Below are 16092 nucleotides of genomic sequence, written 5' to 3' on the forward strand. Positions count from 1 at the left end.
TTTGCGGAAATTGTCGAATTTGTGGGAAAATTGTCGGAGCGGTGTCGGATTTATGGGACATGTTCGAGGTACGTTTAAATCGCGGGATTTGGACACTTTTACGTGGTGAGAACCGGAGAAAATTTGTACACACATCGGTAATCGCGATTTTGTGTGAAATGTAAATCGATGTAAATGTGTTGAGTTTGAAATATTCACGTGAATTAGTGTCGTCTGGGTGAATTGCGAATTTACATAGTTTGGGCATTTAACACTATCTATGTAAATGTCAGTCGTAAAGTTTTAATATTAATCAGACTTAAATTTTCATAGCTCTAAATTAAAGGCAGTGTGCACTAACAATATAACTCAATTTGAGATTAAGGTTTTAATTTCATTTTGCTGGATTTTACTTTTTCGTGATAACCTCTAGAGTAAAAACAATATATATAGAAAGTTTGACAACAATCAGTCCAGCAGTTTCGGAGATTACAGACATACAGACAGACACATGGAAACGGCAGACCACTTTTTTCGTACGAGAAGATATAAAAGTGGCCATACATACAGGAAAAAGTTGTTCTATTCTTTTGTTTTTCAGTGATTTACTTTTCGTTCTTTTTCTCGATTTCTGGATTTTTCAAGTTTTCGATTTCTCAATTTTTCAACATTTCAATTTTGAGAATTTCTGTATTTTTCAGTTTTTTGATATTTTCATTTTTCAACTTTTTAAATTTGAGATTTTTCGACTTACCGGAAATCGATTTTTGGGTTTTTCAATTTTTCGACTTTTCAGTTTTGAGATTTTTCAATTTGTCGATTTTTTAGTTTTTCATTTCTTCAGTTTTTCAAGTTTTCGAATTTTTAAATTTAAAATTTATCAATTTTTCGATTTTATTTTTTTACGTTCCGATTTCCCGATTTTAATTTTTTTTATGCTTTTCAATCTTTGGCTTTTTTAAATTTTCATTTTTCCATTTCTCAATTTCTCGATTTTTCGGCTTTTTAATTTTGTGTTTTTTTTTAATGTTAAATTTTTCGTGATTGTAATTTTTCTATTTTTTAAATTTTAGATATTTAGATTTTTCGACATCTTGAATTTTCGATCTTTTTTCAGTTTGAATTCCTCGGTTTTTCGATTTTCCAAAATTTCGATTTTTCAATCTTTCGACTTTTCAGTTTTGAAAATTTTCGATTTCTCGATTTTTCAGTTTTTGATTTTCCAACTTTTGGATGTTTCTAATTTTAGAGTTTGCAAATTTCACGAGTTTTCAGTTTTTAATTTCGTCAGTTTTTCGATTTGCAATTTTTCGTGTGGGTTTTTAATTTTCTTTAATTTTTCAATTTTCGGCTTTCAATTTTCCGTTTCATTTGCAGTTTTTATAGTTTTCATTTTAGTTATGTAACACTCCTAATAATTGTAATTTTTAAAGTTGTTCGCTTTTCAGTTTTTCGTTTTTGGAATTTTTCAATTTTTCGGTGTTTGAATGTCACCGTTTTTGGACTTCACAATTTTCAAGATTCTATAATTTTTCGATTTTCCAATTTTTGGATTTTCCAATTTTTCAATTCGAATGGTTTTTCTTCTTTCCCATTCTTCAATTCATTAATTTTTTTTGGATTTTTAAGTTTCTCGGTTTTTAGTTTTTCATTGATCAATTTTTCATTTTTTCGAGTTTTTAACTTTTCGAATAAACAAAATCGAAAAATTGTAAAACTGAAAAAACGAAAAAGTACAAAATCAAAGCTTCGAAAAATAAAAAAATTGGAAATCAAGAGCTTAAAAAATCAAAGATTGAAAATGTAAAAGATTGAATAAACAAAAAATTATAAAATCCAAAGAAACATTGAAAAAATAAAGGTAATGGAAAAATGAAAAATTGTGATCTAAAATCAAGATCGGGAAAATGAAAATATCGCAAATCTGAAAAATATAGAAATTAAAAATTCTTAAAATTGCGATGTTGAAAAATTGAGATAGCGAAAACTTAAAAATCGAGAAATCGAAAAATGTTTAAAATTGGAAAATTGAGATATGAGAAATCGAAAATTCCAAAAATGGAATAAGTGAAACACATTAAAAAATTAAAATCGGGAAATCGAAACAAAGATTATAAAAGCGAAAAATGGAAAATTAAAAAATCGAAAATTTAAAATATATACTAGAAAATCGAAAATTTTGAAAATCAAAAAACCAAGAAATCGAAATCGAAAACTTCTGAGACTTCAAAAGATCGAGAAATCGAAATAGGCCGAAATCGGAAAATTCAAAATTAAAATATTTACTTAAAAAAAAGATAACCGGAAAAATCGAAAAACTAAAAAAATCGATACACCTAGATATGAGAAACAGAAAATTCCAAAAATCGAAAAATTGAAATACAGATTAAAAAATGTAAAAAATCGAAGCTTAAAAAATCGTAAAAACAAATTCCATTCGAATTTCCGTTTTATCGATTTTGCAATTTTTTGTTTTTTCAATTTTTTCCAATTTTTTAATTTTCCGATTTTTCAATTTTTCGAATTTTCTACTTTCCGAATAAACAAAACGGAAAAGTTATAAAATAGAAAAATTGTAAAATTGAAAACTCAAAATGAAAAAACGCAAAAGTATAAAATGAAAGCTTTGAGAAATCTAAAAACTTGAGAAATTGAAGAAACGGAAAATCCAAAAATCGAAAGATTAAAAATTGAGAAACTTAAAGATCGAAAAATTGCGGTCGAAAACACGAAAATTATTGTAAAATCTAAATATTGAAAATTAGAAAATCGAGGAATTGAAAATGTGAAAAATTGAATAAACGAAAAAATGCGATATAAAATCCAGAAAATGAAAATTAAAAAATCGGGAAAATGAAAGTATCGAATAGTACAGACGAAGAATTGGTGGAGGCAGCATCAAAGTTGGTAAACTAATACGAAGAAGATATTTTTAGTGCAATCTGTGAACAAATGTTAGTTTTAAAAACATTGTTGTTGGTGAAATTATTCAGCAAAAAATAACTAAAATTACAGATATTGCTAAGTTTCTGTTTATAGACAATAATTTTTTAACGAGTAGTTTACCAGATATTTGCGCTGCGTTACTTCTATTTTTAACACTCCCAGTGACTTCTTCATCGGCAGTCTGTTTTAAAAATGTAAAACCTTCTCGGGGGCGCCAAAGGTCTTTTTTTAAGAATGTGAAACCTTCTCGGGGGCCCCAAGTGTCCTTTATTTAAACAGTGAAACCTTATTTTTTTCTATTATACTGTGGCTAGTACCTTCTATATTATTTTTACTCCATAGAAGTTATCACGAAAAAGTAAAATCCATGGAAACGTGCCGCCTCTCAGTTTTAGACTTTACTTAACCGGTTGTCTCATCGATCAAAAGACTTTTACCATCTACTATAGAAAAAATATTATTTGATTATGTGGCAGAAATCAACAGCATTTAAAGCGTTTTTCGGATTGATGCAACGGGAAATTTGACGAATATTCAATTCATGTTTTATTCATTTTCCGGCTGTCCGTCAGTCATCTGTCTCTTATGAAATTTTCAGTGTGGCGACGATCGAAAAAGTATGAAACTTATATTTTACAGATCATATAATCCTCATACAAACGGTAAAAAAGAACACCAAACTGCGTTATTGATTTTACCTACGCGAGCGTTACTCTAAAAACAGTCGTGTTAACATTGCTACTAGAGCTTTGTACCCTATTACGCAGTTCTCCACATGCCTTGTTAAATACAAACAAACTTACAAAGTTGTTGTTTTTCCGTGCACTCGCTAATTGTTTTGAAATTCTATTGTCTCGTAACTAAATTTATGCATTCACAATTTAAGTAAACTAAACTGTTAGAATTTCAAGTTTGCCAACTGGCTGTGACCCGGCGCATCCACCAGAATTGCGGACTTTCCATTTATGTGTAAATGTATTTTTGCATTTGGCTTGGTGTGATTTGGGTTTGTATTCTGATGCGTTACCTTCGACCTTAAATTTCAATATTTCCTATTCCAGGCGCGGGTTTTAATGGAGTTTTCAATTTTTCTCTTTTTTTAATTTCAAAATGAAGCCATCACCGCTATAATTGTGCAAGGGTTTAATTTTTGCAAAACGCTGAATGTAATTTATTTTTAATCAAGTTCTAGCTATTAAAACTTGTCCACAGCTGCCACCCCCACTCCGATAAGTAACTTCCATAAAACCCCCAACGACATCATGAATAGGCGAAGTCTTCATAAAAAATAACTCACAAAGCGATCATATCTACACAGGGTAGCTTCCGAAGAATGATTGATCATCAATCTCTCTTTAAAGTTAGAGCGACTCATAAAATCGTCACACGTAATATATAGCCCCGTACATAATAGTCAGAAAACGAAAGAAACGCGCCAGACGAGAATTTAAAAATTAAATTTTCATAGAGCAAAGAACCGCCGGACGGGGAAGTTGGTAATTTTTTGCGTCTGTTTTTTATCGTCGACTTCGAGTATTTTATAATTAATTAAGACGAGAGATTCGCGTATTTTTTCACGTCCTACGAAATGGCGCAGTCGGTCGGATGGCACGAACAACGTCACACCTTTAATAAATCGCTTTAATCTCAACAATACATCGATCAATTCCCGTCGAATTAACCAACAAAAAGCGTTGCTTGGAATTCCATTAATTCGTATCCGCCTCAAAAACACATTCGAACTTTTCCAGGAAGAGACTTGACACTGCAATTCGAACTCTCGGACGGTCGCTCGCGAAAAACATTCATCATCCTGTTTTTCGCCACGACTTGGTGAAATCGTGATTGAAAAGCTTCTTTGACAAAACGTTTGTTACGTGACAGAAGACGAAAAGATGAGCAGGAGAAACCCGGCGAGTGCTAAAAGCGCGACCATTATTGGCCTCGTGAAATTTTATTAGAAATAAATTCGCTGTTTCGATATGTTGTAAAATCTCGAGAGATAGGAACCGAAGTTTTATTAATACTTTCGTAAAGACGCTCGGAGGTCTTACGGTCATATTTTATGAAAATCCTCTTATTCCTGCTGGAACACTACAGAGAGTTTTTGAGACAAACCTTTTGAAAAATGGGAGTGCGCAAGCGCGAATATTGTATTCAGACTTATGTGGAGGCATCCGGACGTGGAAACTGGAAATTCTTATAGTAATATAAAATCCAGCGAAGGACATAAAACACGCCTGCAAGTGTGGCCTTGGAGCTTCTAAAGCTCGATGTTGTTGCTACTAAATCAAGCTTGAACACTAAATCAAGAGAATAATAAATTCTGCCGCAATCTTTCATCAATCCGGAAAATGAATTCTCTCTCAAACAAACTGACAATATTTTTACAACTTTTCGTCTTCGCACGTAACCTTGAACCGTTATCTCCTTTAATAAAAGCAAAATGAAATCGTTTCCGCCTCATATATTTCCACACAATAAGCTACAAAGTGTTTTCAGGTTGTTTCCAGCGCTACGACAGGTTCTTGCGTGATTCTTCTACGCCCTACTTTCAGAACAAAACATCACAAAATCCTTCTAACCACTCCATAAGCACACAATAAAAGCAAGCATTCGTTTGTACGCTCCTCAATAAAGAAAACAGAATTCCTGCAGGAAAAAATCTCACGTCATTCGAAATCGTCCACCTACAAAACCCAATTATGGCTTATTAATAAACTTTCCGACAAACTCGTAGCAAAACCTTGACAAACTTCAGAGAAACATTACGACCAAATGACGACTAATCCATTAATCTTGCCATTTTTCATTATTTAGATAGCAACTTTACGACTAGAAATAATAAAACCGTCAAGTGTGTAACATCTGGTGCCATCTAGGACAAGCGGCACGTGAATCCTGCGTCGCGTCTATCATCTAATAATGTCATCCCGGGCGTGCCGCTCTATGCAAATTACCTCATCAGCGCCCCTGCAAAAATCCGCTGGTTGGCGGTCGCGATTTGCATTAATCCCTCGGATTAGTGCCACTTTCGGCTAATTCGTCGGATTGTCGCTAGCATTTTGTCCGGCCGTAAAACCACACTATAAGTTTAACTCGAAGGAAATCTTCACGCACGAGTAATTTAATCCGGCAACATTGAAGTTTTATCGAGCTCAGCGAAATCGCGGCGAAAGTGAGCCGTTGAAAGCCATTATTTTACGAAAAAATCGACGTTGAACCGTCCTACGCGGCCTAATTAATATTTCGCAGTGCGAACGTTTCAAGAGCAGGTGTAATTACTTGGGAAAAAACGGGAGGGTTTAAGACGGGGAAATGCGCCGAAGGGGTTGCGGGAAATATGTGGCTGTTTGCGCGTTAATAATTGACGAGCTGCGGGAGGAAGAGGAAATCGTTTCCCGGCGCATCACTTTTTGTGTTTGGTTGCACTGAAGGTGGAATAAATCGTCGTTAGTTGAAACGATGAAAAATGCGATTTTTACGTTCGAGTTTCTTCAAGTTTGTTGCTAATGAAGATGTCGACGGAAAGCGATATTTATGAAGCCCGGGAATTGAAGCGGGATTCATGTCGGAGTTATTTATAGAAATGTCGATTTGAAGAGGTTATTTTTGCAGTCGCTAGGATTGCTTTTAAAGCCGGTTTAAACTTATTTAGGTTAGAATTGAATTTTCGAGGGATTAAGTGCAGGACGGAACGTTGATGAGATTCATTGCAACAATTTATCGAAATAATTTATTTTTAATTTGTTGATTAAAAGGTGAGGAAAAGAACGTTCTCAATTCGCAACGGAGCGAGCGAAGCTCGCTACTCTCTCCATACACACACGCACCTCCAACAATGGATTTCTACTTCTTGACCTTTCATTATCCTTAGAATACGAAGAGATAGGTTTCCTGTTTTCGTCTGTCTGTCTGTCTGTCCGTCTATCCGTCTGTCCGTCCATAAATTTTGTATTTATATGTATTAGGAATATCATACCCTAACCAAATTTTCAAAAAATCAAAACATTTTGCAATTTAATTTTGAATCTGCAAAACCGAATGATTTGAAATCTTTGAATTATGATCAGTTTTTACTTGTAATTCATCATTGGATTCATATTTCACTTATCGGGGATAACATAAGGACATACAGTAATGGAGTCCATCGAGCAATTTGGTACTTTCATATTTTCTCGATATTTCATAATACCTAGACAAGGCCGCAGTTAGAGGGAAGCTAAAGGATGCTGAGCCTTCCCTAGATCTAGACAAGTTATAATTAACCAAATGTGAATTACAACATCGAAAATCGAAATAAGATGTAGTGTTTTATTCAATAAGCGGATGTCAGAACAATAAAAAAGTCTGGACCGTCGGCATTGTGATTCGGTTATTCCAATTCGTAGAAAACATCTTTTAGTTTAGTTTCTGTTTCACTCTCACGTCTGCAAGTTGATAAGTGTTATCGCTATTTGTCTTAAATCACAAGTACCATAAATATATACATAATAATTTATTTTAGCTTAATGATTCCCATAAAAAACTATAAAATTCCCAATTTTTTTAATTTTTCGAAAGATCTGGATTTAACAAGCTGTAATTTATGGGCGAGGGAAATTGTGTCGAAAAAAGTGTAAACCCTTCTCGAACGCGCCAAATGTCTTTTTTTAATGTGAAACCTTGTCGGGATCTCAATTGTCTTATTTAAAAATGTAAAACCTTCTCAGAGGCGTCAAAGGTCGTTTTTTTAATGTCAAACCTCTGGAGTCCCAACTGTCTTTCTATTTAAATGTATAACCTTCTCGGTGGCCCCAAATGTATATTTTTAAGAATATGAAACCTTCTCAGGGGTCCCAATTGTCTTTTTTAAAATGCGAAATCTTCTCGGGAGCGCCAAATGTTTTTTTTAACGTGAAACATTCTCGAAAGTCTCAATTGTGTTTTTTAAAAATCTAAACCTTCTCGGGAGCCCCAAATGTCTTTTTTTAATGTGAAACATTCCCCTGGGTCCCATTTGTCTTCTTTAAAAATATAAAACCTTCTCGGAAACGACACATTTTTTTTTAAGAATGTGAAACCTTCTCAGGAGTCCCAGTTGTCTTTTTTAAAAATGTAGAATCTTCTCGGGAGTCCCAACTGTATTTTTTAAAAATAAATGTAAAACCTTCTCAGGGTCACAACTGTCTTTCTTTTTAAATGTAAAACCTTCTCGAGGGTCCCAAATGTATATTTCTAAGAATGTGAAACCTCCTCAGGGATTCCAGCTGTCTTTTTTAAAAATGTAAAACCTACTCGGGGGCGTCAAATGTCTTTCTTTTTAAATGTAAAACCTTCTCGGGGGCGTTACATGTCTTTCTTTTTAAATGTAAAACCTTCTCGAGGGTCCCAAATGTATATTTCTAAGAATGGGAAACCTTCTCAGGGGTCCCAGTTGTCTTTTTAAAAATGTGAAATCTTCTCGGGGGTCCCAACTGTATTTTTTTAAAATAAATGTAAAATCTTCTCGGGGTCACAACTGTCCTTCTTTTTAAATGTAAAACCTTCTCGAGAGTCCCAAATGTATATTTCTAAGAATGTGAAACCTTCTCAGGGGTCCCAGTTGTCTTTTTTCAAAATGTAAAACCTTCTCGGGGGCGTCAAATGTCTTTCATTTTAAATGTATAACCTTCTCGAGGATCCCAAATGTATATTTTTAAGAGTGTGAAACCTTCTCAGGGGTCCCAGTTGTCTTTTTTAAAAATGTAAAATCTTCTCGGGGGTCCCAAGTGTATTTTTTAAAAATAAATGTAAAACCTTCTCGGGGTCACAACTGATTTTCTTTTTAAATGTAAAACCTTCTCGAGGGTACCAAATGTATATTTCTAAAAATGTGAAACCTTCTCAGGGGTTCCAGTTGTCTTTTTTCAAAATGTGAAACCTTCTAGGGGGCGTCAAATGTTTTTCTTTTTAAATGTGAAACCTTCTCGAGGGTCCCAAATGTATATTTTTAAGAATGTGAAACCTTCTCAGGGGTCCCAGTTGTCTTTTTTAAAAATAAATGTAAAACCTTCTCGGGGTCACAATTGTCTTTCTTTTTAAATGTAAAACATTCTCGAGGGTCCCAAATATATATTTCTAAGAATGTGAAACCTTCTCGGGGATCCCAATTATCTATTTTAAAAATGTAAAACCTTCTTGGGGGCGTCAAATGTATACTTTTAAGAATGTGAAACCTTCTCAGGGGCCCCAGTTGTCTTTTTTAAAAATGTAAAATCTTCTCGGGAGTCCCAAATGTATTTTTAAAAAATAAATGTAAAACATTCTCGGGAGTCCCAATTGTCTTTCTTTTTAAATGTAAAACCTTCTCGGGGGAGTCAAATGAACTTTTTTTGTAATGGGAAACCTTCTCAGGGACCCCAAATGTATATTTTTGAAACTGTAAAACCTTCTCGGAAACGTCAAATGTTCTTTTTGAATGTGAAACCTTCTCGGGGTCCCAACTGTCTATTTTTATAAATGTAAAACCTTCTCGGAGGCGTCAAATGTTTTTTTTTTAATGGCAAACCTTCTCAGGGACCCCAAATGTATATTTTTGAAAATGTAAAACTTTCTCTGAAACGTCAAATATCTTTTTTAAATGTAAAACCTTCTAGGGGGCGTCAAATGTCTTTCTTTTTAAATGTAAAACCTTCTCGAGGGTCCTAAATGTATATTTTTAAGAATGTGAAACCTTCTCAGGGGCCCCAGTTGTCTTTTTTAAAAATGTAAAATCTTCTCGGGAGTCCCAAATGTATTTTTAAAAAATAAATGTAAAACATTCTCGGGAGTCCCAATTGTCTTTCTTTTTAAATGTAAAACCTTCTCGGGGGAGTCAAATGAACTTTTTTTGTAATGGGAAACCTTCTCAGGGACCCCAAATGTATATTTTTGAAACTGTAAAACCTTCTCGGAAACGTCAAATGTTCTTTTTGAATGTGAAACCTTCTCGGGGTCCCAACTGTCTATTTTTATAAATGTAAAACCTTCTCGGAGGCGTCAAATGTTTTTTTTTTAATGGCAAACCTTCTCAGGGACCCCAAATGTATATTTTTGAAAATGTAAAACTTTCTCTGAAACGTCAAATATCTTTTTTAAATGTAAAACCTTCTAGGGGGCGTCAAATGTCTTTCTTTTTAAATGTAAAACCTTCTCGAGGGTCCTAAATGTATATTTTTAAGAATGTGAAACCTTCTCAGGGGTCCCAGTTGTCTTTTTTAAAAATGTAAAATCTTCTCGGGGGTCCAAAATGTATTTTTAAAAAATAAATGTAAAACCTTCTCGGGGTCACAACTGTCTTTCTTTTTAAATGTAAAACCTTCTCGAGGGTCCCAAATGTATATTTCTAAGAATTTGAAACCTTCTCAGGGGTCCCAGTTGTCTTTTTAAAAATGTAAAATCTTCTCGGGGGTCCCAACTGTATTTTTTTAAAATAAATGTAAAATCTTCTCGGGGTCACAACTGTCATTCTTTTTAAATGTAAAACCTTCTCGAGGGTCCCAAATGTATATTTCTAAGAATGTGAAACCTTCTCAGGGGTTCCAGCTGTCTTTTTTAAAAATGTAAAACCTACTCGGGGGCGTCAAATGTCTTTCTTTTTAAATGTAAAACCTTCTCGGGGGTCCCAAATGTATATTTTTAAGAATGTGAAACCTTCTCAGGGGTCTCAGTTGTCTTTTTATAAATGTAAAATCTTCTCGGGGGTCCCAACTGTATTTTTTTAAAATAAATGTAAAATCTTCTCGGGGTCACAACTGTCCTTCTTTTTAAATGTTAAACCTTCTCGAGAGTCCCAAATGTATATTTCTAAGAATGTGAAACCTTCTCAGGGGTCCCAGTTGTCTTTTTTCAAAATGTAAAACCTTCTCGGAGGCGTCAAATGTCTTTCATTTTAAATGTATAACCTTCTCGAGGATCCCAAATGTATATTTTTAAGAGTGTGAAACCTTCTCAGTGGTCCCAGTTGTCTTTTTTAAAAATGTAAAATCTTCTCGGGGGTCCCAAGTGTATTTTTAAAAATAAATGTAAAACCTTCTCGGGGTCACAACTGATTTTCTTTTTAAATGTAAAACCTTCTCGAGGGTACCAAATGTATATTTCTAAAAATGTGAAACCTTCTCAGGGGTTCCAGTTGTCTTTTTTCAAAATGTGAAACCTTCTAGGGGGCGTCAAATGTCTTTCTTTTTAAATGTGAAACCTTCTCGAGGGCACCAAATGTATATTTCTAAGAATGTGAAACCTTCTCAGGGGTCCCAGTTGTTTTTTTTTAAATGTAAAACCTTCTCGGGGGCGTCAAATGTCTTTCATTTTAAATGTATAACCTTCTCGAGGGTCCCAAATGTATATTTTTAAGAATGTAAAACTTCTCAGGGGTCCCAGTTGTCTTTTTTAAAAATAAATGTAAAACCTTCTCGGGGTCACAATTGTCTTTCTTTTTAAATGTAAAACCTTCTCGAGGGTCCCAAATATATATTTCTAAGAATGTGAAACTTTCTCGGGGATTCCAATTATCTATTTTAAAAATGTAAAACCTTCTCGGGGGCGTCAAATGTATACTTTTAAGAATGTAAAACCTTCTCAGGGGTCTCAGTTGTCTTTTTATAAATGTAAAATCTTCTCGGGGGTCCCAACTGTATTTTTTTAAAATAAATGTAAAATCTTCTCGGAGTCACAACTGTCCTTCTTTTTAAATGTAAAACCTTCTCGAGAGTCCCAAATGTATATTTCTAAGAATGTGAAACCTTCTCAGGGGTCCCAGTTGTCTTTTTTCAAAATGTAAAACCTTCTCGGAGGCGTCAAATGTCTTTCATTTTAAATGTATAACCTTCTCGAGGATCCCAAATGTATATTTTTAAGAGTGTGAAACCTTCTCAGTGGTCCCAGTTGTCTTTTTTAAAAATGTAAAATCTTCTCGGGGGTCCCAACTGTATTTTTTTAAAATAAATGTAAAACCTTCTCGGGGTCACAACTGATTTTCTTTTTAAATGTAAAACCTTCTCGAGGGTACCAAATGTATATTTCTAAAAATGTGAAACCTTCTCAGGGGTTCCAGTTGTCTTTTTTCAAAATGTGAAACCTTCTAGGGGGCGTCAACTGTCTTTCTTTTTAAATGTGAAACCTTCTCGAGGGCACCAAATGTATATTTCTAAGAATGTGAAACCTTCTCAGGGGTCCCAGTTGTCTTTTTTAAAAATGTAAAACCTTCTCGGGGGCGTCAAATGTCTTTCATTTTAAATGTATAACCTTCTCGAGGGTCCCAAATGTATATTTTTAAGAATGTGAAACCTTCTCAGGGGTCCCAGTTGTCATTTTTAAAAATATATGTAAAACCTTCTCGGGGACACAATTGTCTTTCTTTTTAAATGTAAAACCTTCTCGAGGGTCCCAAATATATATTTCTAAGAATGTGAAACTTTCTCGGGGATCCCAATTATCTATTTTAAAAATGTAAAACCTTCTCGGGGGCGTCAAATGTATACTTTTAAGAATGTGAAACCTTCTCAGGGGCCCCAGTTGTCTTTTTTAAAAACGTAAAATCTTCTCGGGAGTCCCAAATGTATTTTTAAAAAATAAATGTAAAACATTCTCGGGGGTCCCAATTGTCTTTCTTTTTAAATGTAAAACCTTCTCGGGGAAGTCAAATGAATTTTTTTTGTAATGGGAAACCTTCTCAGGGACCCCAAATGTATATTTTTGAAACTGTAAAACCTTCTCGGAAACGTCAAATGTCCTTTTTGAATGTGAAACCTTCTCGGGGTCCCAACTGTCTATTTTTATAAATGTAAAACCTTCTCGAGGCGTCAAATGTTTTTTTTTTTATGGGAAACCTTCTCAGGGACTCCAAATGTATATTTTTGAAAACGTAAAACCTTCTCGGAAACGTCAAATATCTTTTTTGAATGTGAAACGTTCTCGGGGCTCCCAACTGTATATCTTTATAAATGTAAAACCTTCTCGGGGGCGTGAAATGTATTTTTTTTTAATGGCAAACCTTCTCAGGGACCCCAAATATATATCTTTGAAAATGTAAAACTTTCTCGGAAACGTCAAATATCTTTTTTAAATGTAAAACCTTCTCGGGGGCGTCAAATGTCTTTCTTTTTAAATGTAAAACCTTCTCGAGGGTCCTAAATGTATATTTTTAAGAATGTGAAACCTTCTCAGGGACCCCAAAAGGGTATTTTTAAGAATGTGAAACTTTTTCTGGGGTCCCAGCTGTATTTTTTTAAAATGTAAAATCTTCTCGGGGGTCCCAATTTTATTTTTAAAAATTTTAAAACGTTCTCGGGGACGTCAAATGTTTTTTTTAATGTGAAACCTTCTTTTTTCCATTAGTCTGTGACTAGTACCTTCCATGTTGTTTTTATGCCATTGAGGTTATCACGAAGAAGTAAAATCCAGCAAAAAAAATCAAATTTTATAATTTATCAGAAAAGCTGTATTCGTTGGACTGTACTTCATAAACGAGGGAAATTCTGTAGAAATACCTTTCGACCAATTTTTAAAATTTGTCAGCTTGTACCAAACTCGTACACAACCAAAACACCAATAAACTCCGCCGAACATCCCTCCGAAACAAACAAAACACTGTCGACCCACCCCCTATAAACCGCCCGAACCACCTGAAAACTTCCTAAAATCCGAAAACCGCCGTTCCCATGCAGATCGAGCCTCCGCCCGCCGCCCGACCCCTTCCCGGACTACACAAATCCCCGGAAAAAGTTGGAAACGTCAAGTTTTCCGGCAGCGCAACAAAAGCAAATTTGTGTACGTCTGCATTTCGGACAGCACAAGACGTCCTCTGAAGCGACATTTATTTTCAGGATGAATGGGCCAGGGCCAACATAAATACTAGGGTCGCCGCCGCCGAACTGCAGCAGGATGCCTGTCGGGGGCAGAGTAGCTGGAAAAGTTACCGGCATTATCTCCAACGGATACAATGGTGAGAGTAATGAATTGCGGGGGATGAATCTTCAGCTTCAGTATTCTTCGACTTCGTTTAAATTCGGGACGCGATCGCCGCAAATTAGAGACGCAGCAGCTAATTGTAAATCAGGGGGGGTGGGGTGAAGACGGCGTTGAAAGGGTTGCAAATGAGGGAGTGGGCGTTGATTTGACAGGAGGGTCATTTTTCGGCCAAGTTTACTTAGAATAGGAAGTCCTGTGTGAAACTATAGAATCTCTTTTGAATCAACACGTTGGAAATTCCGAATTAATCCGCGTCCAATGCAAATCGCCACCCCTCATTAAATCCTACCAACTTCGCCAGTTAAAAATTCTCGGCGCCACATCTGGAGCCGTTTTTCGCAACTTTCCTCGATTAGAGCGACTGTTTCCCTTTCAATCTTTTCGGCGGAAATCAATGCGATCAATCTCGAAAATCCGGCACTTCGCTTCGTTAAAGAGAAAACCGCCCACGTTTTATTGTTATTTGCTGTTGCAGGCCGCTCGTACCAGGGTATCAACGAAGAGATTATTTGGGTCAGCATAGGAATGGGAATCGCTATCGCAGTCCTCATCACCATAGCGCTTTGCTACATAATGCGAGAAAAGTGCATACAGAGGAGAGAGTACTACATCACGGCATGAATTGCCCCACTTTAAGTGTATAGAACTATGTATAGGTAGAAACCTTTAGACCTCCTGTGTAGCGGGCGTCTGGGATTTGTCCGACAGGCAACAACTCACTTAGCGGAGACATCGCTGAAATTTTCCGTCAACTTATCGTCAAACTTGGCTTTTATGGTTCTCCGCTGCTGCTTGGCGGGCAAACCTCGACGCCCCGTCCAAACGACTCATCTAAATTGCTCAGTAAAAACTAAATACTAAACGCGCCAACACAATTCGAACTCATCCATCTTTCTCGACAATAAATTCAGAGGGTTTTCTGTTCTTCGACACTTCTGGCAGAGGTTAAGCCATGCTCCTGAGTTATTACTGTTTATCGACTGATCCGTTGCTTTCGAGGGTGAGTTTAAAATCTTTGTGATAAAACTGAAGGTTACAATCCTGTGCCAATAAACACTAAGCTAAATGACCACGGTAACGCAGATTTACCAGGGTAGTTCTAGGGTAGTTTTATGTATAGACTATGTATGTATAGAGGGGTGCAATTCCTCCACTGTATACTTTGTGGTAAATTTAAGGCGGCTTAAACCGTACCGTAATTATCGACTTTACGACTTGGAAATGAGGGAGTTGTTGCTGTGAAGTCTTAATCTCGCGTTTCATTGCTCAACTTGGAGAATTATTTACAAAGACAGTAATAGCAGCTGCAGACTATTGTACTCAAAAATACGAAAAAATTGCACTCGGTAACTAAAAAATAAATAAATTATGATTAATTAATCAATTAATTCAATTACTAAAACTAGGGCGCGTAATTTTAATTATTAAAACAGTCGTAGAATCGGTAAACACAGCTGAAAACTTAATTCAATTCACTAATAACAAACTCCGTCGTGCAACACTGTAAACTTCCCATGAGCAACTTTTACTTAAAGCGTTATGGAAACCTATTAAAACTTTTACGACCGAAGGAACTATAAAACATTAAATTGCAAATAAAACTGCCATCACTTAAGCGCACACATAAATCAAATAAAAGTTTCTAGCTGCCGTTCAACTCTTGACTGTTGAAGAGCTTTACTTTCGCCGCAGTGAACAATGACGACAACATAACCTCATTTTTCCTGCAACTAAAGCCGGTTTTACAGTAAAGAAGTTGCTGTTTCCGTTGACGTTGCAAAGTTGCCATTGATTACAACAAAAATTTACCATTTTAAGTTTCTTATTGTGGAAATAAGTCTACACATATTAAGAAAAAAAGACTAAATGTAGCCCCGCCCACCCACCCTTTCTCGATTGTGATGATTTTTTGTATTCGTCGGGAGCTTAACTGCAAAATCCTCATTTCTCTACGAGAAATTAAAAACATGCTTTTGAGTATCGTGTTGTTCAAAGAATACTGTGTATATTAAGAAAAAAATTAAGTCAAAGATTGTGATGAATTTTTCATTCGTTGGCAGATCGAGGGGCGGGGCTTAATTGCAAGATCCATATTTGTCTACAAGAATTTACCATTTTAAACATGTTTTAAGGTTCTTGTTCTGAAAAGGCGACTACGTATGTTAAGAAAAAAGGCAAAATATAAGCCCCGCCCACCCA

The 16092-nt window shown here is 35.4% G+C and overlaps 1 protein-coding gene across 1 annotated transcript in view; it reads left to right on the plus strand.

Annotated features, from left to right (window-relative positions):
• Positions 1 to 15725, plus strand: part of LOC135133100 (uncharacterized) — a 50809-nt gene extending 35084 nt beyond the window's left edge. The window contains exons 2-3 of the mRNA XM_064061362.1: positions 13749 to 13867; positions 14369 to 15725. Of these exons, the coding sequence (XP_063917432.1) occupies positions 13807 to 13867; positions 14369 to 14514 (207 nt within the window). The 5' untranslated portion in view covers positions 13749 to 13806 and the 3' untranslated portion in view covers positions 14515 to 15725. The remainder of the gene's footprint in view (positions 1 to 13748; positions 13868 to 14368) is intronic.
• The last annotated feature ends 367 nt before the right edge of the window (positions 15726 to 16092 follow it).

The sequence above is a fragment of the Zophobas morio genome, unplaced genomic scaffold (genome assembly GCF_036711695.1).
Source record: "Zophobas morio isolate AGI-343-1 ecotype UQ-CSIRO unplaced genomic scaffold, CSIRO_AGI_Zmor_V1 ptg000021l, whole genome shotgun sequence".
Taxonomy (NCBI): domain Eukaryota; kingdom Metazoa; phylum Arthropoda; class Insecta; order Coleoptera; family Tenebrionidae; genus Zophobas; species Zophobas morio.